This window comes from Callorhinus ursinus, unplaced genomic scaffold (genome assembly GCF_003265705.2).
Source record: "Callorhinus ursinus isolate GAN/ISIS: 27379988/994484 unplaced genomic scaffold, GSC_fseal_2.0 scaffold17, whole genome shotgun sequence".
Taxonomy (NCBI): Eukaryota; Metazoa; Chordata; class Mammalia; order Carnivora; family Otariidae; genus Callorhinus; species Callorhinus ursinus.
Genome location: NW_027397079.1, coordinates 38,543,731 through 38,569,168, shown reverse-complemented (window position 1 = coordinate 38,569,168; position 25,438 = coordinate 38,543,731). Strand labels below are relative to the sequence as shown.

The 25,438-nt window shown below is 54.9% G+C and overlaps 2 protein-coding genes and 1 long non-coding RNA gene across 10 annotated transcripts in view; 1 reads left to right on the top strand and 2 right to left on the bottom strand.

The window, feature by feature from the left end:
- Positions 1–1,877: 1,877 nt before the first annotated feature.
- Positions 1,878–7,042, top strand: NKX6-3 (NK6 homeobox 3). The gene is made up of 5 exons (XM_025886209.2): positions 1,878–1,936; positions 2,588–2,812; positions 2,946–3,331; positions 5,286–5,455; positions 6,789–7,042. The coding sequence occupies exons 3-5, from the start codon at positions 2,950–2,952 to the stop codon at positions 7,032–7,034; spliced, it is 798 nt and encodes a 265-aa protein (XP_025741994.1). The 5' UTR covers positions 1,878–1,936; positions 2,588–2,812; positions 2,946–2,949; the 3' UTR covers positions 7,035–7,042.
- A 10,510-nt stretch (positions 7,043–17,552) lies between these two features.
- On the bottom strand, positions 17,553–19,847 carry LOC141374364 (uncharacterized). The gene is made up of 4 exons (XR_012381187.1): positions 19,708–19,847; positions 19,480–19,610; positions 19,055–19,106; positions 17,553–17,736 (listed from the first exon to the last, which is right to left on the bottom strand). It is a non-coding gene; the product is annotated as an uncharacterized lncRNA (long non-coding RNA).
- A 3,574-nt stretch (positions 19,848–23,421) lies between these two features.
- Positions 23,422–25,438, bottom strand: part of GPAT4 (glycerol-3-phosphate acyltransferase 4) — a 34,371-nt gene continuing 32,354 nt past the window's right edge. For all 8 annotated transcript variants that reach the window (XM_073902533.1, XM_025886150.2, XM_073902535.1 and 5 more), the window contains one exon: positions 23,422–24,415. In XM_073902533.1, coding sequence (XP_073758634.1) covers positions 24,307–24,415 — 109 coding nt within the window. In that variant the 3' untranslated portion in view covers positions 23,422–24,306. The remainder of the gene's footprint in view (positions 24,416–25,438) is intronic.

The window sequence follows — 25,438 nt, the reverse complement described above, 5'->3', positions numbered from 1 at the left end:
TTAGACGCTTTTTAGAAGTTTTGGAATTACCCTGATTTTTTTAATTGTTATGGAAATGACTCTTTTCTTGACTCTCTCCCAAATGCTCTGTTATCGGGAGAGAATCCCCCCACCCCACTCTGATGTATAGACCATTCTCCCTACACCAGCTGAACAAATGTCAAAATTAATAAAGAAATTGACTCACGGCACAGGGCTCCATCTCTCCTTCTTGGCTCGGCCTGGGGCAATCTGAGGTGCCGGGGCAAGAGTGAAGCCTAGGTTGGGGCCTGAAGGAGTCTGGGGGTGGGATCAGTCAGCAGGGAGGCCTGCATCCCCACCCCGGGGTGGGGGGGTGTCCCCTTCCTGGAAACCTGGACAGCCCCTTCATCAGACCACCCATCCTGGGAGAAGCCCATCAAACTGCTGGGGTTAGTAGGACAGATGTCTGTCTCCTAAGGATTACCATGAGATGGGGGCAAGTCCAAGGTGGTGGAGGGGGGCACCAAACTCCCCCAGGGTGCATGGCTGAACACACAGTATACACTAAGGTGGCCCCCCCAGTCCCTCCCTGTGAAGGTGTCTGGCCCCTGCACTCAATGTCATTCAAAGTTCAAGAACTTTTGAGAAAATTGCCCTGTTCCTCACTAGTTCCTAACACCTCATGAGGCTGTACACCAAGCTGGCCTCAGTTTTCTCATCTGTCAAATGGGGGAATGGATCAAACAATTGCTAAAGTCTCTTCAGTTTGTCCTCCTGGGATTCCCAAAAGTGAATGCCTTTGTCACGCCTGGCAGTAAAAAGAAATCATTTGCTGCAGGTTTTCTTCCTCATAAGTTCCCATCATTAGGGGGTGACCAAGTCACAGTCGCAGGGTCCAAGGAGCACGGGCGGCCCTCACTCGGAATCCGTAACTTCTGTCTCAGAAAAGCCACCCTCGACCAGGCACCAGCCGAGGCTGTGCAGCCGCATGGCCCAGAGCTGTTTCAAAAGCACAGTTTCAGGATCACAGTCACCTGGGGGGGGGGGGTGTCAGGCGGCGACATGGAAGTCGGAATTAAATTTCCCAAATGGTTGGGATGGGCAGCTTGGTAGCACAGCCAACTCAGAGGGGTAAGATCCTTTTTTCTTGTTTTTAGTCTAAACTTGTAGAGAAATAACCTCCACAGCCTGTGTGAGATCTTTCTTGCATTAGCCTACATCACGTACACTACAGAGAACATGGCTGGGGGCAGCCAGTTCCACTAGGAACAGATAGCAGCGTGGGGAGAGGCAGGCTCTGTGTGAGAGGGGAGCCCTCCCCAAGTCCTGGGTCCAGACCTCCAGCTAGAAGCCTGGGAGAAGGCCAGCGAAGGGCACCTCTTTTCTCCCACCTGCCACAGTGGGACCACGGGCTGTTGAGACAGCCAAGGAGCCCACAGCCTCATCTGGAAAGGCTTTGGAACTGCCCCGCAGAGGAGGGACAGAAGTCTATCTGCCTGACAGTCACTAATGTCCTGTCATTTTTACATGTTCAGACCAGTGGCACGCTGGTTTCCACTTTTAAAAACAAAACAAAACAAAAACAAGAACTGCAAGAAAGGATGTTGCCCCATGCAGAAACAACCGGGTATTCACCATGGCTTCCCTGTTTGTAAAACAGAAGAAGGCCCCCAGTAGAGCCTTGTATGTTGCAAAAAAAAAAAAAAAATAATAAATAAAATAAAATTTTTTTTTCATTAGAAAAAAGGCATATGGGTGCTCTGCAACTCAGTCAAATAATGACTGAGCACCAACCAAGTGCCTGCCAGGGGGGCCCACCACTGAATCAACACCCATCTCAGCCATTACAGCTTTCCAACCCAGGTGCCGAGCCAGACAGAACATGGCAATGGGCTCCAGCAGAGGCACAAATGATTCCTCGGAGGAGGAAGATGGGAGAAGAGAGGGAATCAGGAAAGTCTGCTTGGAGGCGGAGGTGGGAAGAGCACACACCCGGCAGGCGCGCAGAGCTGCTCCACTCCCACCCCCCGCCCCAGTCTGCTGACAGGCTCCCACTCCCAGGCTCTCAGGCCAGTCACAGAGGTCCACATCCCCACCCCCCACTCTCCCAGCCAAAGTCCAGCCTCCCCAGTTACCCATCCCAGCTCGGAGGAAGAGAAGTGTCCACACTCAGACGCCATACTCCCCCACTGGCTTGGGGATCTGCACATAAAGGGGTCTGTGCACCCCAGGGCAGCGACCCCGACCCTGGCCTCCTCACCCTCAGGGGAGCGGCTGCCTCAGGAGCCTCCAGGGGGCCCCAGGTACCCACCTTTCCCTAGATGCTGGGCTTGGGGGACCGGGAGCTGGTAGACCCTCTGAGAATGAAGAGAGCTTCCAGAGCTCATCCCCCCCCCCCCCCCGCCCCTCTCTCATACACACACACATACACACACACATACACACACATACACACACATACAAGCGCGCGCGCGCGCCCTGGCTGATTTTACAGTCAATCTTTCAAAGTGCAATTTGTCTTGGAAAAGCCAATGTGAGGCCTGTGTGGGTTTCGACCAATGGCGCCGCGCCTCTCACAGCTCAGCCAGTCTCAGGTCTGTATTCTAATGGGCCATATCTTTATCAGGGAAATGTTGCTTCTCTGAACTTAAAACTTCTCATGGAGGGTCCCCAGACTCACAGGCAGAGGAGGGGTCTGAGCTGAGGCGTGGGGAGCCGCCCTTCTCCAGGACAGACAGGGAGAGAGCCAAGGGGCGCTGATGAGGCCTCTCACCTGCCCCAGGAGCACCTGACTTCCGAGCCGCTGACGTAGATGCTGTTCCCCGGGCCAGGGCCAGGCCGGATGCCTTAGGTAGGAGGGCAGGCTGGGGCTCGGGCCGCTTTTGACCCCCCAAACCTGCCATGGGCTTCTGGGTCAGAGCTCGGGGTCTCTGGCTTTAGGGGCCTAGATTTGGGCTTCTCACCTTCCCTCACCCTGACCCGAGGATCATGGAGTCCAACCTGCAGGGGACGTTCCTGCTGAACAACACGCCACTGGCTCAGTTCTCGGAGATGAAGGCCCCCGTGTGCCAGTACTCGGTGCAGAACTCCTTCTACAAGCTCAGCCCTCCGGGGCTGGGCCCCCAGCTGGCTGCCGGGACCCCCCACGGGATCACAGACATCCTGAGCAGGCCCGTGGCCACGCCGAACAGCAGCCTCCTCTCCAGCTACCCCCACGTGGCAGGCTTTGGTGGACTCGGCTCCCAGGGGGTCTACTATGGACCCCAGGTGGGGAATTTTCCCAAGGCTGGCAATGAGTACCCGCCCCGGACCCGGAACTGCTGGGCGGACACGGGCCAGGACTGGCGAGGCGGGCGGCAATGCGGCAACAGTGAGTACAGGGCAAGGCTCCATCCCCACCCCGGCCCCCCGGCCCCCTGCAGGATCAGGGGAGGAGGAGGTGTGGGAAGGGAGGGGAGGGCTCCCAGGGTGGTGCGTACCTGCCATCCACCTCTCCTCAGCCACCATCAGACACCTGGGTCCATGGCTCACCGTGGTGCACGACTGACTTCTCCCCTCCTGGGCCCACCCCAGCTCTGCCTGGACAGGTGTCTTGCCCCTCACCCCTCGCCCTTACCAGCGGCCGCCTCAGCTGCCCTCTTAAAAACCCCGGGGGTCTCCAGGTCAGGAGAAGACCCCATAACCCACATTTGCCCTATGTAGGGTCCTCCTTGAAGCTTAGCTTCCTTCTCCCACTCAGAGCCCATGTCACCTCTTCCTCCAAAGCAGGCAAATGCTGTCCCCAGTGAGAAGCTGCCACAGCATCACCTTCCCAGGGAGACCCACTCGTGCCCTGACACCCTTCAGGGCCACCAAATGCACTCCGACCCCATCTTGGTCCACCTGCGATCAAGGGGGCGGCCATCCACCATCCTCCTCGGGGCTCATGTCAGCAGGAGCAGTGACAACTGCCCGGCCCCCGGGAGCAGCTGCCGAGTCAAGTCAGAATTGGCCCTAGTTGTTGGGGCGGGGGGGTCTCCCTACCCTACCATGCCCAAACCTGTTTTCAGAGAATGGGTGTGGGGTCCCCAGGATGCCAGTCGGGGCCCGGAGGAGGCGGCAGGACGTGCACGGGCCCATGAGGCTCCCCTGGGAGACAGGGAGGTGACAGTGGCCGCAGGAGCCCTCCCTGTGCCACGGAGGCCCAGCCAGGACCAGGCAGGGGCAGAGGCGGAGGGAACTTCTGCTCCTCTCGGACCTCGGGGCTGCCCCACCGCAATAGGGGCTTGGCGCCCACCAAGAAAACCCCAAAACACACCTGCCTCCCCATCTGCTGCACTGTTCCGGTTGGTCACACCGCCTGACAGCCCACCCCTCACTCAGCCTGAAGCATGGCGAGTTCCATGTGGGTGAAGACCTCATCTCTTGGAACTGGTTTTGGGGGTGCTTTAGGCCTGTCTCTCTCACCTCCATCTCCCCCTCCCCCCACCACACACACTCTCCCCACGCCCCTACTCTTCAATCCCAAGTGCACAGCCACACACAGGAAAGTATCCAAGTCGGTGGCTGAATTAACACAAAGGGAGAGAGGACTGCGGATGACAGTCTCTTGGGAAGCTTCTTCCCCACCCAGTGCCTCAGTTTCCTTACCTGTAACATGAGGAGACGGGACATGGGCTGTTGGGCTGCGCTGACAAAGGCCCAACAGGCAGGCCTTCTGCCTCCCCGGAGCCCTGCTGTTCTCCAGCCCGGCTCCTGCCTGAGTGGCTGCCCTAGCTGGGCAGGGGGCAGGGCCCCGAGCCTCTGTGTGCAGACTGTCCCGCGTGGTTGAGACCGTAGGACTTCTAGGCCCGGTGACAAGGGAGAGCAGTAACTTGGGGCCTAAAGCTCTGGTTTTCTCAGAAACCTGGAAAATGGGATCCCAAGAACAAGGGATTAGGCAGGAGAGGAATTCCCAGACCCCTTGGGGCCCTGACAGTTGGTGGAAGGTACCTAGCCTGCATCTTGGTGAGAAAACCGAGAACCTCTTGCTGCCCCTGGAGGGAAAGCAGCATCACTGAGTAGTGAAAACATTACAGAGAGACCAGGGCAGGTTGCAAGCACCCTCTGCCCCTAAGTAGCTCTCCCCTGGGGCAGGGGCCCTCTCGGGGTCCCTGTCCACCCAAATGTGGCAGAGGTCACAGTCCTATTGTCCGATCACCAGGAATGCTGCTTGTTAGCGGAGTCACGATGCCCCCACAATCTCAGGGGCGTCTCTGTAGGAGGGGGCTCACCCAGTGGGAGATGAGGACAGGGCTGGCACCCCTACTCCTCCCACTAACCACACACTTTCTTCCTCCTGCCAGCCCCGGATCCCCTGAGCGACAGCATCCACAAGAAAAAGCACACCCGGCCCACCTTCACGGGACACCAGATCTTTGCCCTGGAGAAGACCTTTGAGCAGACCAAGTACTTGGCTGGCCCTGAGAGGGCACGGCTGGCATACTCGCTGGGGATGACTGAGTCACAGGTCAAGGTGAGTTTGTGCGGGAGAAGGGGTCTGCCCTGCAGGGAGCAGCCTTCCAGGGGAAGAAAGGCGGCTCTCAGCGGGAGGCTGTCCTGCCCACCGCACCCCAGAGGTGACGATAATGACCATACCCAAAAAGATGGCTGTCAATACTGCTCTCTGTTTTGAGAACCTTGAGTGCAGGAGCTCATGTAAGCCTCCCAGCAACCTGGAGGGGGGGATTCTTACCCATTTTACATTGGAAGGAACAATCTCAGCTGAGGCTCTTGCTCAAGGTCGCCTGGCTGGTAAGTGCAGAGTTGGGGCTCAAAGCCAGATCTGTGGGGCACCCACCTAATGCCTTACCCTCCTCTGCACAGTGTTGGCCAGAAATTTCCAGGGCTGCTGGCAGCCTCTGGCCCAGATCAGGAGGCAGTCTCGGGGCCACGTTAGAACTGGATTTATAGGCTTGTTGCTTCACCTGGCAGGAGGAGCCGGCCTTGGTTTGCCAATAAGGTGAAGATAACACCTCCTTCCAAGTCCACCCCAAATGAAGCTCGGACGGGATATGCGGGGCAGGCAGCCTCCAAGCGGCATGCAAGGGCCATGCTCACGCTGCCTGTCACCCAGCCTGCAGTCAGTGAACAGGCTTCTCCCTCCAGGCTCCCAGAGGCCACGGCGATGCCAGATCTCTCCTGAGAGACTTTGGCGGGGGGGGGCAGAAGAAAGCTATGCCCGAACTGCCCAGCTCTGTGACATGTTGACAGGTTTAAGGGTAGAAGAGGCAAGCAACAGGGGCGGGCTGGGACCCACGGCTGGCCTCCGCTGGCATCACCAGCCACCTACCTCTGTAGCTTCCAGGTCTGCTGAATGGAAGTGGGGGGCGTGTCCGGGCCTTCTTACCTATTTTTCTGCCTCTTTAGGTACTTCTCTGCATTCATCAACTATCTTAAGCAATGTAAATATGTTATTTTTATAATTAGGGGGAAATTATTCATGAAGTGCAGTGAAGGTCCATGAAGCTAAAGAAGGGACAACTCTTGAGCACCTCCTGAGTGCCCTCACGGGGCATTCCAGCATCTTCCATCCAAGTGCCCCAGGTGGCAAAAGAGAAGATCCACCGCAAGGAGGCCTTATAGCTAAGCAGAAAGGGCTGCTTCACTTACACGCATTCGTTTCTATTTTACCCCCCCCCCCCCGCCGCCCAAACGGTGTGAATATTACAACCTGGTCTATCACTGAGCCATTTATTTTACTAGAAAAATAAGGATCGAGGGTCCTTGCCGCCCAGTGGAGTCACCCTCCTGAAGGGGGGCCCTGTGTGTGCGGTGTGCGCACGAGCCTCAGCTCCCTTCCCACCCAGGTGTGGTTCCAGAACCGAAGGACCAAGTGGCGAAAGAAGAGCGCCCTGGAGCCGTCGTCCTCCACGCCCCGGGCCCCGGGCGGCGCGGGCGCGGGCGCGGGCGGGGAGCGCGCGGCCTCGGAGAACGAGGACGACGAGTACAACAAGCCGCTGGACCCCGACTCGGACGACGAGAAGATCCGCCTGCTACTCCGCAAGCACCGCGCCGCCTTCTCGGTGCTCAGCCTGGGCGCGCACAGCGTCTGACGCCCGCCCCCGTCCCCCGTCCCCGCCGCGCCCCGCCCCGCCTGCGGCCCCTCCCCTGCCCCGCCCGGGGGTCCGGGTCCCCCCCCCGCCCCACCCGAGGAGGAGGAGGTGGAGGGAGGGGGAGGGCGAGAGGGAGGAGGCCAAGGGGCGGCGGCGGCGGCGGAGGGGCCAGCCCAGCTGAGGGAGGAGGGAGGAGGGAGGAGGGAGGAGGGAGCAGGGAGGGACGGCCCCTCGCTGCCTGAGACCGGGCACCCCGTCGGCCGTCCCGCGCCTCTGGGGCCCAGGCCTGGCCCTGCCCGCTCCGCAAACGCCTGAGTGCCCAGGTAGATGAAAATGACCAGGCTCTGCGACCAGGAAAGTGGCTGTGGCGTCCCGGACGTGCCACTGTGAGCCAGCTGTTGCAGGGGGGCCCCACCCCACGGAGCTAGTTGGCCGGGGCAGAGGTCGGCCTTCTGCTCTGGGAGCTGGGAGACCGGGGTGCTGGATCCAGGTGGGCTCCTGGCTGACTGCAGGAGAAACGAGGGCATGTCCAGGTACCCTTCTCTGACCCGGGCGCAGGAAGGATCCCACTGGAGGGGCCAGAACTAACTACAGAACCCCGGCTGGAGGAAATCCACCTCAGGGAGGGGAAGTGGGTCCCAGCGAAGGAGAAACGCTCCTGACACCCTAACTCCAGGATCACACCCCTGGAGGGCCAAGTCCTCCTGGCCTCCTTTCTCCACTCTGCCGTCAGCGGGGGTTCCCCCAGAATAGGAAGAGACAAGACCCGCCCCCCCCCTCCGCCACCCAACTCCACCTGGCTGGGAAAGAGGGAGGTTGGAGGCAGAGGCAGAGAAAAGATGAGAGAATCCCAGGGGCCGATGCTGCTACACCCAGAGCCGCCCACCTGGGTTTCCCTTGGTGCTGATACAAGGACAAGATCACCCGGAGAGAGGGGACCTCAGACTGGGGTGCCCACACCGGAAGTGGGGAGGCCCCAGCGGGGACCTCCAACTGGGGTTCTCCAAATGGGGTGCCCACACAGGAAGGGGGAGGCCCCCCCCACCCCCGCCCTTCCTTTCCTTAGACTGCCGCAGCCTGGCACTGGTGGGGTGGCATTTTTCAGCCCAGGTGACTCGTAGAGGTGGGCAGGTGGGAGGGGTGGGGGAGGCGGGCGAGGGCTGGCTAGAGGAATGCAGCCCAAATGGGACGAAGCATTTGCCCATCTTTCCTGGCTTTGAAAATATAAAGAGTAAAAATAAAAGTCCCAGAAATCTCCCCACGGCTCCTGTCTTTCTGTGAACCTGGCTGAGGAATCCCAGCCATGCGAGCTGTGAGGGGCCCTCTGAGGGCAGGCCTCTCCGCTCCCGGAGGGGGGGGGTCTGAGCTCGGGGAGTCTGGAAACCCTGCCTAACACTGGTCAATTTGAAATTACATGGGTCAATGCCAGGCACTGTCATAGGTGCTGAGAAACCCAAGACTTGAACGGGGTTCCTGACCTCCCGGAATTCATAGCCTAGTGGGGGAAAAGGTCCATTTGGGGAACTAGGTACCATAAAGAAAAGATTAGGGGGGACAGAAATAGAAGCACTAACATTAACTGAACACCCCCCCCAACTAAATTCTCCCACGTGGAAGGCCTGGATGACCTTACTTGACCTCACAAGGAACTTAAGAGGTAGGTGTTATGCTCATCGCCTGGTTGAGGGAACCCCGGGCTCAGAAGGTACCTAAGCCAAGTCCCAGAAGTGGGAAGGCGAGCAAGCCGAGAGTGAATTCCAAGGCTCTCACATCCACTTGCCCCAGGAGCAGCCCCTCAAAGCCTTTTCTGTAAAATGAGAGGCCAAAACGAGGTGTGCTTTTAGGAGCCTTCCAACTTGAATGCTCCATGCAAACACCAGCACGGCCTGAGTCCCCTTTGCTGTCCCAAGTCCTTCAGTTCGTCCCTTGGGCCCCCAGGGCAGGAGACTCTGGCCTGGGGAATCTGCCTGGAGTGGAAGCAAGGGTAGGAGGAAGACTCCAGCTGGGGCCGCTTGGAAACTGAGGCACCAACCTTTCATAATAACCCTAGTGGAGCCAGAGGACAAGGAGTGACTGACAAGAAAACATAGAATGCTTCTGAGCTCTAACCCTCAACCCAAAACGATGCCCACACTCAGTCTCTCTGGAGGGCAAGTGGGAAGGAGACAGAAGACAGTTTCGAAGAACAGAGCGCCATCTCTGAAAGCTCCTGGCCACAGGCTGCACTGAGGAGCCCTCCGCTGACATGTGGGGCCTGCAGCAGGTGGGACAACAGCCTGGGAGCACCCGAGGAGTCACTCAGCACAGCCCCCCAAGATGAAAAACCTCTGTGGGCTCTGGGAGCCAGGAGCTGCCCAGTGTCTACCGAGCACTTTGAGGAGAGCATGGGGCTTGCAGGCCGGGAGGAGGCAGCGGAACATAATCCATGTGCCAAATCATGAAGCAGGTATGGAGGAGGAGGCCAGTGACCCCCAAATTGAGCTTGTTTCCTTCTTCTGTAAGCGTATTATAATCCCAACTGCTCTCGTATAGCTGTAACTCTTGCATGTCTGATTCAAGTCGTTTGGGGTCAGTATTAAATCAAGCTTGGGGAAGTTTTTCCCTGGGGAGACATTTGCTGAGCTGAACAAAATCTTCTCCAGTCTCCAAGTTCTGGGACACCTGCCATTGGAACCTGTGGCTCGAAGACTCCATCTTCCCCGCCGTCTCGTCTACCTCCCTCCGGCTCTCACGGGCAGCCTGAGCACAGGTGCCCAGCCAGCCAGAGCTCCTGGCCCTCACTGCACTCTCACGGAGGGAGGAGCCCCCGGTGACCAGCCCAGATTCCCGAGGGTAATTGGAAGAAGTCTTGTTCTCAGCAGATGTGCACCTGGGTGCATGTGCATGTATGTGTGTGTGCACCTGTGTGCACGCATATGTGTGTTGCCAGGGAGAGCTCAAGGCTATGCCACTTCATCAATCGTAAAGAAATCATAAGCCCTAGACATTTTATGCCTGATTATAAAAAGAATTTCTTGTACGTCCTGAATTCAACAAAAAGCCGAAGTTATTTTGGAAATTTGTGCTTCTTGCGACTCCTCTCCTAGCACACTGCAAACTTTTCAGGGATGAGAGGAGCGGGAAGAAATTAAATCCCATGCTCCCAATAGCCACAGAGTCCTGCGCTGATGGGCAGCCCAGTAGGCTCTGACAGGCAGGCACACATTCTGGGCCACAGCCCTCGTATTTGTGGCTGCCAGTGTTAGAAGGACACGGGACGCGTCCCAGCGGGCTGGGGGCAAGTACGGGGATGGCAGTGTCTTACCAGCTTGAGGACGGCCACGTCCTGATCGCGACAATTAAAGAGATAGGGTACTGGAATTCCACTTCTGGCAACCCCTCCCCATACTCAGGCCCCTTCTAGGGCTTGAGGCTGGATACCAGTTGACCCGAGCCTTTTCCCGCAGCACAGCGTGGAGGACTATGTTCAGTTGCCTCCTGGCTCCACCGCCGTGTGGCCTGGGCTGGTTACTCAGCCACTGAGCCTCAGTATACCCATCTGTGGACAGGAAAAATTGCACGGACCTCGCGGGGCTCTGTGAGATCAGAGCTAACGAGTGTGCCCAGCATATGCAGACACCCGACCTGCTGCATTATCCGAAGAGGGCTTCGAAGCTCTGAGTCCTCACGTCACCAACGAGTAGCTGGGTCAGGTGACCAAGTTAGTAAACCTCTTGAAATCCAGTTTCCTCATCTGTAAAATGAGGCTGACGCCACACTCCGCAAGACGGGGAAGGTGAAAGGAAATCGCGTACAATGAACAGACCGGTGTGGGCACTTAAATATGAGGATGCTGCCGCCCTTTCCCTCCTCCCCAAGTTCATGGCTTCAGGGAGCGCCTGAGCCAGTGCTGCACAGTTCTCCACAACGGACCCGCTCCCGGCTCCTGTCAGGCATTCGGCCACGGCTGGTCACCTGCTCTCTGGGCGGCGGTGGAAGGACTCGCGTGTGACCCGGGTCGTTTACCCACAAAGCGCCTGAGATGCCCAACTCCCGGGCAGGCCGCTACCAGACGTGGAGGGCTGAGTGCAGCCTGCAGATGTGTTTCTTCCATGCCGACTCTGCTTCTGTAGACACGTTAGCTGGGGCAGGGAGGGGTTCCCACCTCTTCCCGGCACCTCTGCCTGCCTGGGCGCCACATGGCTGCCTGGCCTGCCTGCCCCGGGGCGTCTGGATCTGTCTCTTCTGCACGGAAGCCTTGCTACGCTGGGACCTGATCTGGGCACCAGCAGCGGCCTCCCCCGGGAACTTGTTGGAAACACAGACCCGCAGGCCCCATCCAGAATCTGCGTATAACCAGATCCCCCTCCGGCTCCCAGGCTCACCAAGCACCGTGTGAGAGGGGCCAGGGTGGGTATGGCTGTGTGAAGGGGCGGGCAGCACTTCTCCTCTCGGAGCACAGAGTCTTGGCTCTATAAAAAGTTGTTCAATGGATACAGTTGAGCGTAGGTACAATCATAGCATTTGTGACCACGGAAAACACAGCTGGGACCTGATTATAAGCAACATTTTTAAAAGTCTCGAGGACAAGAAAGTAGCTACCCCAGGGCCCGCACTGCTCTCCCAGTTGGCCGGAGCCCTTAGGCTGCAAGATCAGAGGCAGAGGCCCAGAGCCTAGGTGCAAGGTGGCAAGTGTATGCAGCGGTCCACAAGGAGAAAGAGGAATTCCAGAGCCCTTCTGTGGGCGTTTGGCAATAGGACTGAAAGCCTGACTTAGGTCAGAGGTCTTTGAAGACAGCACTGTGGTTCCTGTTCATAACGATGTCCCAGAGCCATCAGAAAGACTAAACCCCGTCTTTTGTCGTCTGTGTAAGATGGCAGAGGAGGGTATTTTAGAAGGATTTTCATTGGGAAATTATTTTGCTTAGAACAGTTCACTCTCTGATGATGCTCAGATAAACCAACCGGTACCAAATAAAAGAAATGTGCTGTTCTGACTATCAGATCATGTCATTTCAACTTGGTTCAGAGGGTGGGTTGGGAGTTTACAGAGGAATGTAGTACAAACCTGTGGTGGGAAGGACTTCTGTTGTTCGGGAGGCAGAGGTCATGCGAATGAGGCTAAGGGAACCCCTGTGGTCATCTTGTCTCCAGGCCAAGAGCTTTGGCATCAGGCCAGGATGCCAAAGAGGTGTTCGTCTGTTCCCTATACTGCAGAAGAAGACCCCAGAGCCTTCTGTGAAAGGGACTCCTTCCAAATGCTTTACTCACACCCACTCATTTGTCTTCCAACAGCCATGTACAATTTAGTATCCCCATTTTCCGGATGAAGAAACTGAGGCAGAGAAACCAACTGATATGAGTCTGACCCCAAGTCCATGGATACGCAGTAGTGATTCTGCTTGACTTCAGAATCATGCTCTGTCCTCCAACTGCACTGATCTCATTCATTAAACACCCATGGGGCCATGCCCTGTTCCAGGGGCTTCTCTCGTCTCACTGTCAGAAAAACCTTACATGAAATAAGCACCATTATGATACCCATTTTATAGCCAAGGACACTGGGGACACAGAGAAGTTAAGTAACTTGCCCTACGTCACACAGCTTAACCCAGTCTGACTCTGGAGCTTCCATTTTTAACTACCATAAAAGGGGAAAGAGAGAGGGGCCATTTGAGTTAGGTCTGGGCTGTGAACTGTTTAAAAAGAAAATTAGGATTATATGTGTTAATAAATTAAAATCCATGCCGTCAACATTTGAGATCTGCTTTTTGCCTGGCACTGTGCTTGTTGCTGGGCATCCGAACAGAGAACAAGCTCCCTACCCTCCTGATGCTCACGGTCTAGAAGGAGACCAGCTGCCAAGAAAGAAGGGGAACACAATGCTATTGTGATGAACGTCTTCACAGGGAACAGAGGGACCCCCCCAGGAGGCAGTGGTTAGGATTAGAGAGAATTTAATTGATGGCAATGGACACTAACAAAAACGCAATTCCCCGTTGATCCACACGATACCATATCTCATCAAAAGCGTATATCCTGTATTGTGTAAGAAGGGGCACTATAGAATAAAGGTGACCTTCATTAGTAAGAATCACTGCGTCTGAATGACCTAAACATTAGAATTTACAGAGTTTGAATGAAAAGCAATGACTGAATGCTCATTTGAACGATAATGCCATACTCACTACGGCCTTCCATACACTTTCACGCACATTCTTTCATTTGATTCTCCAATAGACTGGTCACTGGATTTTATCCCCAATTTGCATATGTGGAAACTAAGATCTATGCAAATTCAAAACTCCTTGTCTTCTAAGTCCAGGCTGCGTCTCTCCATGGACGTGTAAACACCTGAAAGCTACAGAGGACACAAGACGACCAGATGAAGTCCTCTAATCAAAGACACACTGATCAAATGCGTTGTAGCAAACGACTCCGGCGAACAGCATTTCTCTTGGTGTGGTCTATGCTGCTTTGCCGTTGACCACCGGTGTCTCTGGAAGGAGCAGATATGCCACAGCCAGAGAAGATGTTCACTGAGGCAGTTGCCCCAGCTTGCCTGACTTATGATTTGTCAGGCATACAGACCCCCAGGGCCCCTCCGGATCTGCGGACTCAGCTGGACGAGGGCTGCCCCTGGAATGTGTCTGGGGAAAAGTGCCCAGGGCACTGGAGTGGACAAATTTGGCAAATAGTGATTTTAGAAGCCCACATTTTGGCTCTCCCTGCCGGCTCTGGAATTGTTCACAATGACTTGCATTGTGGGTTCTGTAGGGCTTCCTTCTTCCTCGGGTGACAAAGATTCAAATAGGGAAGGCAGCCCGGATGGAAGCAAAGCAGCAAAGGGTCTGGATCTTCTTCCCAACGAAAGATGGGGAGATGGTAGGACGCCTCCGGTCTCCTGCTGCCGAATCCCCTCTGGGGCTGTGATACTTGCGAGGTCTACTATAGTCAATCCTTCAAGTGCTCCAGGGAGAGACCCTGCTCTAACAGATTTGCTAAACCACTGCCGCTGTGTTCTGGAAAAGAAAGCAACATTGCGCTTGCAGTTCTAATACTGCTTTAGCTGGGTCCATCACATGCCACGGTGTAAGGAGCCGGCACAAGCGGGGTCTGCGGGCGAGGTGCAGGATAACTGTAAAGTACAGTGCCTTGCTCAGTGAATGGCAGCTTCTACACTCACTGAGTAGTAAAAGGGTGCAGTGCGCGTCTGTGGTTTGGGCTGGCCTGCCACTGATCCTTGCCTTTTTCTGGTAAGGCCACCCTGATTTTTCTAGGGAAAAAAAACCCTCCTGCCTCATTCGATTGATCTGGTTTGGGCGGGCTGACCCCACCCCCAGGCCTATATGACTGACACAGTCCTAAGCCAATCAGTGAATGCTACCTCTCTGGTCATGTGATGGATTGGTTCTGGGATTGGCCTGAGGCTCAATTGCAACCAGAGAGCAAGGACCAGGTTGGCCTCAGGGCTACCAGTCTTACCCGTCTAGCGGGCGCCCTTCCGGCTGCTACCGCGGCCCTCTTACCTCGGGGAGCGTGCGGCACGCCCGCCTGAGAAGGGATCCAACCCCGGGGAGAAGTAGGGCTGAGAGACGGCGGGGGAGCACGACTGAATGGGTGACACTGTTTCAGGCCCAAACTCAGCCCAGGCCTAATCCACCACTGGCCTTTTCAGGAGATAATACCCTTTTGTCTTGAGGCTGGTTGAAGTGGGTTTCTATAATTTATAAAAGCAAGAACACGAACAGCAAAAATAAATAGACAACCCTGTTGTTTGGTTACAGGCTGGTCCTTCAGGGGGCCTGCCACATGGGGGTACGTGGACAAAGGGGAACCGCCCTGGGCGAGAGTTCCCCAGCGTTTCTTCCCTCCCAGCCCGGACCCAGAGCTGGCTCCTACCCTTTCCCTCTCTTTACTCCCTGCTTCCCCCCACTTCCCCCCACACCTCGGATGGCCAGGTTGTAATGAATGGACCATCCTTAGTGACAAAATGGGGCTGTAATAAGCGATCCCTCCCCTCCTCGGTGATTATTGGTTCGGAGTTCGGCTCAGATTCCTGAAGAGAGCAGCGCCTGGCTCTCGTGGGGAATGACACTTGAGCTCCATGGAGGGTGGCCAGTGAAATCTGCAGAGCCCCCTGCAGAGCCCCCCACAGTGCATGGCTTCATACCTCCAGGGCCCCGCACCACCCTCCCCGCCCATCTGCCTGGGCTGTGCTGAGCCCGCAGAATCACACACTGAAGCCGCTCCGTACCAGTCTAGTGCTCCCGTCACTTACAGGAGTCTGCTCCCCTGGCGGCAGTGGGCACCCTCCCTTTTCCTGATGCTCCTCGGAAAGCGGCCCATCCTTAGAAGCCCTGGCCTGGCCACACGCATTTGTTGCTCTTCAGGCCCCGACTTTTGACAACTCCGGGTGTGCAAACGGGGCAAGGCCCCAGGTGGGAAGAGAGCTTCAGGTGCTAGATAGGCAGGGCAGGGGAGGGGCGGGCCAGCTGCAGCCCTGTGTGCAGGTCTGTTGAGAAGGTCTCCTTGTCAGTAATAACCCCATGGGGGCAGGACACAAACAGCTCACATTTTTTTTTTTTAAGATTTTATTTATTTGACGGAGAGAGACACAGCGAGAGAGGGAACACAAGCAGGGGGAGTGGGAGAGGGAGAAGCAGACTTCCCGCTGAGCAGGGAGCCCGATGTGGGGCTCGATCCCAGGACCCTGGGGTCATGACCTGAGCCAAAAGCAGACGCTTAACAACTGAGCCACCCAGGTGCCCCAAACAGCTCACATTCTTTAACCAATGATGCTTTTGTCCCTGTTTCTTCCAGGGAAGGCCCCAGCGCCTGAATAGGGACACGATGACATTGGAAGTGGGGGAAGAGGCCGTTCTCCTTGGTGTAGGGCAGTTTCCAGCCTCTTTCCCCACAGCCAACCCAGGAGGCGTGCCATTCACAAACCCCTCATTAGGGCCTCTCTGAGCAGGCAAACAAACATCATTAATCTTGGCAAAGTGAGTGAAAGCACATTCACCTGTCCAAGCAAGAGAATTAATGTTGTGTCAATAGGAAATTAGTGTTTGCCTCTGGCCTTTACATCTTCCCTTTGCTACAAAAAGCTCAGGGCGGACCAGCCCAAACGCAGGACCAGAGTCAGAGGAAAGAAAAACAGCCCCCCCCCCCCACCCGGCCCAGGGCCCAGCCCGGGGAGGCTGTGCTGGATGGGACATCGGGTGACAGGAGAGGCCCGGCTGGGAGGGAGGTCTCTGCTGCAGGGGGAGCAGGGGAGATGTTGCCAGCCTCAGACAAGGTGAGTGGTGCCCACAGCGCCTTGGGGCCAAGGTTCTCACTGGACTGTGAGCCCCAAGGAGACACGCACCCCTCACTGTGCGTGGACCGACGTGGCCTCGGGTGACTGTTTCTCTCCAGTACGCAGGGCTGCGATCTCTCACGCCAGGCGGGCAGTGCGCTGTAGCTGCACAGGCTGAATGGGGCACCGTTATTGGCCAAGGGGCTGCTGCTTATTGAGCACCCACTAAGTGCCGGGCACGGAGTGTGGTGATTGGCAGTGCTTCCCTAAGAGTCCTGCAAAGAAGGTCTCAAGGATGATACTGCAGGGCAGAAGATCCAATAGGTTCGCCTCCAGGCCACATACAGGCAAGAGGTGGATTTGAACCCAGGTCTGACCCTGGAGTCAGTGGTTCCCCCCAGGAATGGTCACACACACTTTCACACCAGGAAGGATCAGCCCACTGCAGGTGAGGTCAAGTGTAAAGACCAGGAGTCTCTGAGGAAGCCTTCTGGGTCATTCCGTGTTCCTCCTATCCGCCAGGAGGGCCTCACTATTGGGGGGTGGGTCAGAGAGAGGCCGGGCTGGGCCGGCCAACTTGAGAGTGCGAGGGTGTGTGCGTGCCTGTGTGCCCCAGGAAAAGAAACTAAACAAGCCGATCAGATCTCTGTTTCCAGAGCAAAGCACCAATTAAACACAAGGCAGATGTGAGCAAATAAAGCTGTGGCGTCCAGAGAGAAAATCAATACTAGATTATATGCCCTAGCCCAATCAAATGCCAATTAATACAGAGCGGGTGGGGCTGGGTGCTGGGGGAAGATAAGTCTGGCCGGCCAGCATGCAGGGCCTGACCATGTTTGCCCCCAACGTCCCCACAACTTGGGGCTCCTGCCCTTTTCCTCCTCGGGTGGGGGCTGCCAGCCCTGATTCACCTGAGGTGTCTGGGGGGCAGCTTGTGTGAGCGGTGCAGGGGTCTTGGGGGGCTGGGTAAAGAAGAGCTGCCCTTTAGTCCTGGGAGCAGCTCAGAAGGAAGGAAGAAGGGCATGGAGATGCTTCGGGAGGGCAGCGCTGGGATGGCACAGACAGTTCAGAGCCTGCAAACGGGCTGTTGGATGTTTAGTTCACCACATAAAAAATAAGGCACTTGCTTTTGGAGAGTGATAGAAAGTCAAGCAAAAATGGGAAAACCGGAAACCAAATTTCTACCCCTAAGAAGTGATACTGAAGCCCCTGATTATTCTGTCCGTGTTTTTATTTAATTCAGAAAGTACAGCCAAGCAGTTAATAAATAATTTTCTGGAGGGGTGATAAAAGATAGATGGCAAAGGGTTTGCAGCACAGGACCTGGTGACTGTGGGGGTGGGGTTGTCCAGAACATTCTGTGGAAAGGCTTCAGTTCATCATCAGGGTGCCAGGGACAAGGCGGTGTGACACAACAGCCACCTGCCAATAGAGAGAGTTTACCAAGTTTAGCAGGCCCCCTGCCGCAGGGAGGTGGCTTTGGCAACATCAGAAGGACAAATCAAAGGTGCCGACGTCCCAGGGAGAGGAAATCTGGCTGTGGGCTGGGTGCCCGGCTGCAAGAACAGTTACAGACCATGAATTCCTGCCCTTGTGGGGGTCAGGACACACGGTTGCAGGGCGAGTGCGCCCTTCCACCAAAATTCCCAGTGCTCTTGGGGAAAGGAGACCCAGTTGTGTGGGAAGCAGAAAACAAAAGTGGAAGGAAAGGTGGCAAATCAGCACCGAAAAGGGCACCTGCTTCCATTTCCCCCACAGGAAGCCTCTCTGGCCAGGATCCCTCCTGTACCCTGAATACTCCCAGAGGTCCTTTGCAAGTGCGAGCTCTGTGGGCCAAGGACTGTTGCATGCCAAAGAAAAACGCAATTTGCTAGCCGAATATTTTTTAGACATTTTGCAAGATGCACGGCCTCCCTGACAATTTTTAATGTACTAACTGCCTGGTCCAGTGAGCTGATTAATTGGTGCTGGAGAGATCAATAAAAAACAGAAAATTAAAACAATTTTAAAGTGATTAAGTAGTTTAACACCTGTCTCCCGTCACGTCAGCGCAGGAAGAAAAATAAAGCAGGTGTCGAAGGGGCCTCCTGAAGCAAGAGAAAACAGCGCCTGCCTCAGAGAAATGACAAATCACAGCTGGTGGATCAATCGGAGTGCAGGCAGCCCTTCCCCAAGCCCACTGCAGCAGCGGCGGAACCAGAGACCCCAAGAGGCTGGGCACCTCCCCTGGCCGCTCCTTCGGAGCCACTCCTCAGCGAGGGAGGAACAGTGAAAACAGGGCAGGAGGGAGCACGGGGAGCCGAGGACCATCTTGGCCTGGAACTCTGGATGGGATGAGATGGGAAAGCACCAGCTAACCTTCTGACCTCACTTCCAGCCAGTCAGAGCTGAATCTGTGCTGCATGGAGGGGTTCAAAGGCAATGAATATGCATTTGGGGAGCTGTGGGGTCAAGCGAGGGAAATCCATTGTCATAGCTCTCTAGGATTACCAAATCCTCCATTCTGGAAGCTTCAGCTCTCCACCCTGACTCCCTCCCAACCTCCACCTTCCCCTGGCCTCTACTGTCTGGCTGTATCTACAGGTGTGCAGGTATCTGCTGTGATGGCCCCAAAGTCCCTTGTAACCTCCTCTGGGCCAGCCTCACACCCCTAGCCCCCAACCAGCTGCCCAGCCAGTGAGAGTCACCCCCGTCCCAGAGTTTAATGTATTTGATTCCGAATCACCGGAAGTAAACTCACGGAGCTCAAGAAACTCTAAGATGATTCTCCCCTAACCTTCCTCACCAGAGTCCTAAAAACAGAGTGGAAAGAACATGGAGAGGTCAAGGGAAGTGAGGGGCAATGAACAGAGGCCAGAGGTAAACTCCCCAAGTGAAACATTTCACAGGTCTCCTGTTTTACCTTGAAAGTGGACTTGAATTTTGCACATATCAAGTACAGATTATACTCAATGTTACTCGTGTTCTAGAAAGCTAGGAACATGCTGCCCTGAGGCTCTCCTGCCTGGGCCACCACTGCACGCCCCCCTCCCCCAGGGGGGTTGGGGTGAGGCTCAAGCCTCAGGCACAGGCTCTGAGCTCCTTGGAAGGGGAAGCCCGGCTCCTTGGCCAACCTCCTGCAGGGCAGAATGGGCCACGCCCCTGAGAACCCGCATCAGTACTCACCTGCCTGGTGCGCCAAGCGCCAAGCGTTTGTTTGTTTTCTGCTCTCCAGCTTCCTGTTCCCCTTTGAGGTTCCCTTGAAGCTTTCCCCACCAAGACCAGGACAGAAAAGGAACTCCAAGCAACAGAGAAGACTTGCAGTGGGTTTAAAACATTACATTTTAAAAACACTTAAAAATGTAATTTAAACATTAAATAACCTAAAATGTTTAAAAACGCTAAAGCCCTCACCTGAACTTACTAGCAGTCCCCACTTTGCACGTCTTCCTGTTAACACCTGTCACACTGACCAGGAAGGGAAAAAGAGTCACAGTAGTAGCCTGGATAGGGCCAGAGTCAAGGAGTTCTACCCATGAGCTTTAATACAAGCATTTTACTAGCCACATTCTCCCCCTTTCTCCTGCTTCCGCCCGGGCTGGGAGTTCTGCTTCTGTATTCAGTACTTGGGCCTCTGTACCCATGACAATCCCTGTGGGGCCATATTAGCCTCAACGAAAACTTGTCAACCCTTTACAGCAAATTTTAATGCCATGACCATCTCACAAAAAAAGTCCTCCAGTCTTCAGCTATTGGCCCACTTTAAAAAAAATCATCCATACAGCCAGATCTCTACATAAAATGTAACGTATCTCTTGGCATTTCCTGCCGCAAGATGGGACCTGGGAGATTCGGTGGGGATGGAAGCCGAAAGGCCCTGCAATCCAACTTTTCTCATGGGTCCCCGATGCCTGCTTGTCAAGGGTGCCTACTCGGGGGTGCAGCAGGTGGGGCGGCCTGCGGGACGGCTCAGGCTCTGCGCTGACCCCGGGTGCGTGTGCGTGTGCGTGTGCGTTGTGTGCGCGCGCGCACGCGGGGCCCGGCCAAGGTAGCTCACCGCTCTCGGAAGTAAACAAAGTTCTTGACACGGCGGCGCCCTCCGGCCCGCCGCTGCTCCCTGCAGAGGAAAGGATCAGACTGACGAAGATAAAGTTTCCCCGGGCTCAAGTTCCAAACTCGGCTGTTTTGTTTCTGTTAAAATGCAATTGTTTTTCTCTGGAGTGTGCGGTGACTGCTCGGCGTCAGGAAGATGTATGAAAGCCTCCACTTCAATTCAGCATCCCTTTTCTCCCAGACAAACACGGTCGGATTTTAATAAATCAAAGAGCCACACTGTTTAATAAAAATTTATTGACTTACAAGTGATTATTTATCAAAAGACCATTAATAGCAGGTACTGAAATGATGTGTTACTGGGTGGTGCTGGGGAGACTAATAGAAAATCAATGCAGCTGGCCGGCCGGAATGCATATGAGAAGCCCCCCCGCCCCCCCACGCCTGGCGCGATTGCAGCGGCAAAATACACCAGACGCTACCCCGGCTGCAATGAAAAGTCCCCCCTTTTTATTTATCGTTTACAAATGAAATGATCAATACTTTTAATCTAGAGCAAAATTTATTAACTTTCCCATCGGAGAGAGACATATTGACTGGGAGGGGGGGAGAGGGGGTGTTAGCGCCACGGAAGATGGATGGCCGGACGGCCGTCTCCTAGCGGGTTCGAGAGCCAGAGTGCGTGCCGCTGCCCTTCCGGCCCGCAGGTCCCAGGCCACACAGCGCGCGTGCGCCCCGGAGGCACACCCCGGCGGGCTCTCTGTCGCTGCTGTGTCCCGGACGCGAGGGCACCTACCCCACGGACCAGGGGGCTCGGGGGCAGTTCCCGGAAGGAACGGCAGGCTCTCCAGACCCAGAACACCTCTGCGGGTGGGCAGGGTTGGCGCCCGCCGTCGACGGGGTGATGCTGCCAAGGGCTGAGCACTCGGGGGATCCGCGGGGGGCTCCCTGCCCCCTCACGGCCAGCCTCTTTTCCCCTCGGAAGGGCAGCCGCAGGGAGTAAAGAAGCAAGTGCTCAAGTTGGTTCTCCTGTCACAAGGCCATCATCTCAAACTGCTCCATCAGGCTGAGCTTGCGGAGCTCTGGCCTGGCTGATGGCCTTCTGCTGAGCTCCCTCTGACAGGGGAACTTTACTAGCCTTTCTGGAAAGTTCCTTGTCTAATTAGCTGGAACAATACCTCCCGGTTGAATGGAAACAGCTAGCCGAGATCCACATTCAAACCCAGGCAGCCCCCCGCTTCACCTAAAACACGGAGGGACTCTACTGGAGCGTCCACTAGCCCTATGTTCTAGAGGAACTAAACCGATACAAACGGAACTACTTCTGAACCAGATGACTTTAGAACCCAGAAATAAAATTTGAACCAGGGTTTTTAAAATTACAGACACTTGAGGTGGAAAGAGCTCTGGAGGCCATCTAGCCCAAGTCCTTAATTGTGGATCAGGAAATGGAGAAATAAAAGTCAAAACAGCAAATGAGCAGCAGGTTTGGAAGTGGTATTAGAAGCTGGCCAGTGCTCATCCCGCCAAATTGATGCCGTTGGTTTTATTCCCAAATCATCCTCATTGTTGCTAGGATCCTAAGCATGAGAGTATTCTGTACTTGGCATTGCTTTACATGATTCTGTCGTTCCTGCATGTTGTAAGGCTTTACCACCCAAGACCTGTCCAGTTATCCCAAACCAAGCATCTGACTTAGGGGTAATGCGGGGCCTGCAGGTCCCCAATTAAAAAGGATGGCCGTGTAGTTTGATGAGTCTCCATACTTACGACAAGCACTATATGAAAATTTTAGAAATTGCTTTTCTGGGGGGTGTAATTCACATCTCTTCTCTTAGTAAAACAGTAGAATAATCCTTGCTTAGTTTCCACAAGTATTTCTTTACACAGCAGCTGATTCTAACCCAGGCTCTTGCAATCCTCTGCTAGGTCATCAATAGATAGGCCTATTTTTAATACTGTTTTTATCTTTTCAGCACACCTATGAAAATCATGATATAAACGTACTAAACAACAGAGCTTTTTAAAAAAGAACTTCTAAAAAAAGGGAACTTGATCTTCAAAACTGATTTTAAAGATCATTCTGGGTGGTCTTTAAACACTATAAATATACTGCCTCCTCCTAAAGGCTGAAAACCACTGTTTACTCTTCGTAAAACAGGTCATAAGAGGCTGTTCCTTACAGTCAAAACAGGGTTTTTATTGGAAAGAAAAATCGTTTTTCACTGGTTAGCAATAGGGCAGGTAAGAGGAAATGGAAGGCTAGCAAGGGAGGCAAAGGAAGCGGAAGCAGTCAGGGCAGGGAAGGCCAAGTGCTATCAAGTCAGTGCCTCAGGAGCAGGGCTGCCCTCCCACCTCATCCCTGGGCACAGGCCAGAGGGCAGTCTGGGAGAGGTGATGCTTACCACGGCTGGTGCAAATCCTGAAAGGGGCCACAGCTGTGCCACGCTGGAGCCAGGGGTGGAAGTGGGGAGGGACGGAAAGCTGGGTAAATGGGGGGGGGGGGGGGGGAAGGCAACTCTCTCTTGTTAGGGATGTGAAACTGGTACACCCTAGGAGCCAGAACTGTGAGGGTTGCGTGGCTTTGGATCCGCCTTCACGGTGACTGTAGGTGGGCGCAGGGGACCCAGGAAGCCCACAGTCTTCCTCCGGCTGTGTGGAAGCCCACAGTGCACCCAAGAGCCACCTGCCCATCCTGACCCCTCACTAACCCTTCCAGAGCCTCTGTTCCTACCTTGCCCCATTTCCTTGCTGCTTCCCACTGTCCTTACATCCAGACCGCCCTGCCCTCACCCCAACAAATGGTGCCTCTTCACACGCCTCTAATCCCAGGCACCCATCGGAGAAATCCACATCTCAGTCTGTACTGGAAGTTCTAAGTTAATCAGAGAGAGAGGCAAACATCTGATATGAGGAGTAGCTTCTTCTGAACACTACTATTCCTCATTCCAGAAGTCAAGTGGATTCCCTACAGTCCCGGGGCTTTGGTTGAGTCAGAAAACTGTAACTGCTGTAGGAAGTGTGCTGCCTAGGGCTACATCCAAGGGACAAAGAGTGAAGGGGAAAACCCCTCAATTAATTGACCATCAAAGACAATTTTATTTACTCACAAAAACAAACTCAAAGCCCTTTGCAGCAGCTCTGAGTTCAGACCTTTTCCTGCCACGTTTCATGGACCTATACTTGTAACACTGAACAACTTGTCCTTTAAAATAGCACTTCAATCCCCACAACAACCCTGTGAGGTAGGTATCACCACCCTTCCCCTCCTGAAGCAGGTTACAGATGGGGAAACTGAGGCAGCAGTTAACAAAGAGCAAGTCACATGGGAGTTCAGGGTTAGCACTGGAGTTTGAACACAAAATGACTCTTGGTTCCCACCACACCCTAGTCACCGGTCCGCCTCGCTTCTTGCCATCCCGTCTGGTGACTGCCCGTGGGCAGGAGCACAAGAATTAAAACCTCATTTTGCCGAAAGCCCCTGCAGACAGCGGTTTTCCTTTTATCCAGTCTGCGGAGCTCCGAGGCTTCGGGGGCTGATGTTTAGGCTGAAGCAAGTCACACTGCCTCGGCAGTGCCTCTCCTCACAAATGGGGGGACCCTTTCCCCAACAAAGTCCCTGGCAGGTGGCATCCGTAACAGACTGACATGCTAATGTCCCGGACACGGGAAAGTGGCCGCTTCTTCCCCACCACTCAGCCCCACACATGTACAGGTGGAGAGGTGACTTTAATGGCATTCCTCCGACGGACTTAGTGTAAAAGAAACAAGAAGGCATCTCATCCTGGGCAGCAACCCCCAGCAGCGTCCACTTCAGGCGGTGCGCCCAGGGATCTCTGGGGCGGGTCTGAAGAAGCTGGAGTCCTGGGGAGCCCCGGAGTCGGAAAGGCGGCGGGGGCGGCAGCTGGCTCGCGGGTCCAGACCTGCGGGGGGTGGCTCCAGGCAGCGCAAGGCGCAGGCTCAGGACCGGCTCCGGTCCTCGTGGTTCCCAACGATCATTTTGCTGTACAGCTTCTGCTGCTCCTCTTTGAATGTGTCCTTCACCTTCTCCCTCTTCAGACCACCATCCCTGATGAGAGAAAGTGTGGTGTAATAGCAAAGAAGACCTCCTACCCACCATTAGATCACAGCACCACACTGCTCAAAACCCCAGAGCCTGTCAGAAACAAAAGCACTCCATGGCTCTCTGTCCTGGGAGGGTGGCCTCAGATACTGACCAGGCACTCTCCAATTCCACCGTTTCTACCTTAAATCTCTCACTCTTGCCCTGAGGTCAGAAGTCACTACTCACGGTCAAGGTGGTCAAGGTACTTTGTAATCGCTCAAACCTACCGACCAAGGAGTGTACAATGCTTTCTACTCAAACATTCACCTTCACCCGACAACAGATAAAGGAGGTATCCTGGCATCACGAAAGGTGAGCCAAGCTTTAAGAACTACTGAGACTGTAATGCAGCTGTAAATCTGATCTGTGAAATAAAGTCTGTTAAGACTCAGACCCAGAGATTCATGCCAACAACGAACACAAGGGGAACTGCGAATCCTTACTTCTTCCATGCTTGAAGGATGGTGCTGGAGAGAAATCCAAGTCGCTCTCAGACTCCTGGGCTGACGACTACCTCTACACTGGGATCTGCTTCTTCAAAGTCCCATTCCTAACTGGCACCCCAACTGCTCACCTACACCCTAGAATTAGCATCACCTACCTTCAGTGACTGACGGAAACCCCAGTCCACTTCCAGGCTTTCTGGAACACCTATACTTCCCCCTCTGAGTTATGCAGGTGGTGGCGGCAGAGAAAGTCTGATGAAGCACTGCCCCCAACACTGGACAGACCTCACAGCAAACGCTCTTCTATCTGTGACGCCCTTTACAATCCACAGCAAAGGTGCCTTTTTAAAGGCAGTCACGCTGATCTAAGGCCCCGCGGACAGGGAATGTGGAACAGTGGTTAAACATTCCAGCCCTAACAGCCTGTCAGACCTGAGCTCAAAGTCTGATGCCCTGATTCCTCTGCAACTCTGAGAAGGTTTCTGGACCTCTTTGAGTTCTGCTGTCTCATCTGTGAAATGGGAGTAACAATCCTGACCCT

What these genes read in the sequence shown, in the direction of transcription:
- NKX6-3 (XM_025886209.2), top strand. Translation starts at nt 2,950, where the DNA reads ATGGAGTCCAACCTGCAGGGGACGTTCCTGCTGAACAACACGCCACTG. An exon ending in CGGGCGGCAATGCGGCAACA is followed by an intron (nt 3,332 to 5,285) that starts GTGAGTACAGGG and finishes TCCTCCTGCCAG; the next exon opens with CCCCGGATCCCCTGAGCGAC. An exon ending in TGACTGAGTCACAGGTCAAG is followed by an intron (nt 5,456 to 6,788) that starts GTGAGTTTGTGC and finishes CTTCCCACCCAG; the next exon opens with GTGTGGTTCCAGAACCGAAG.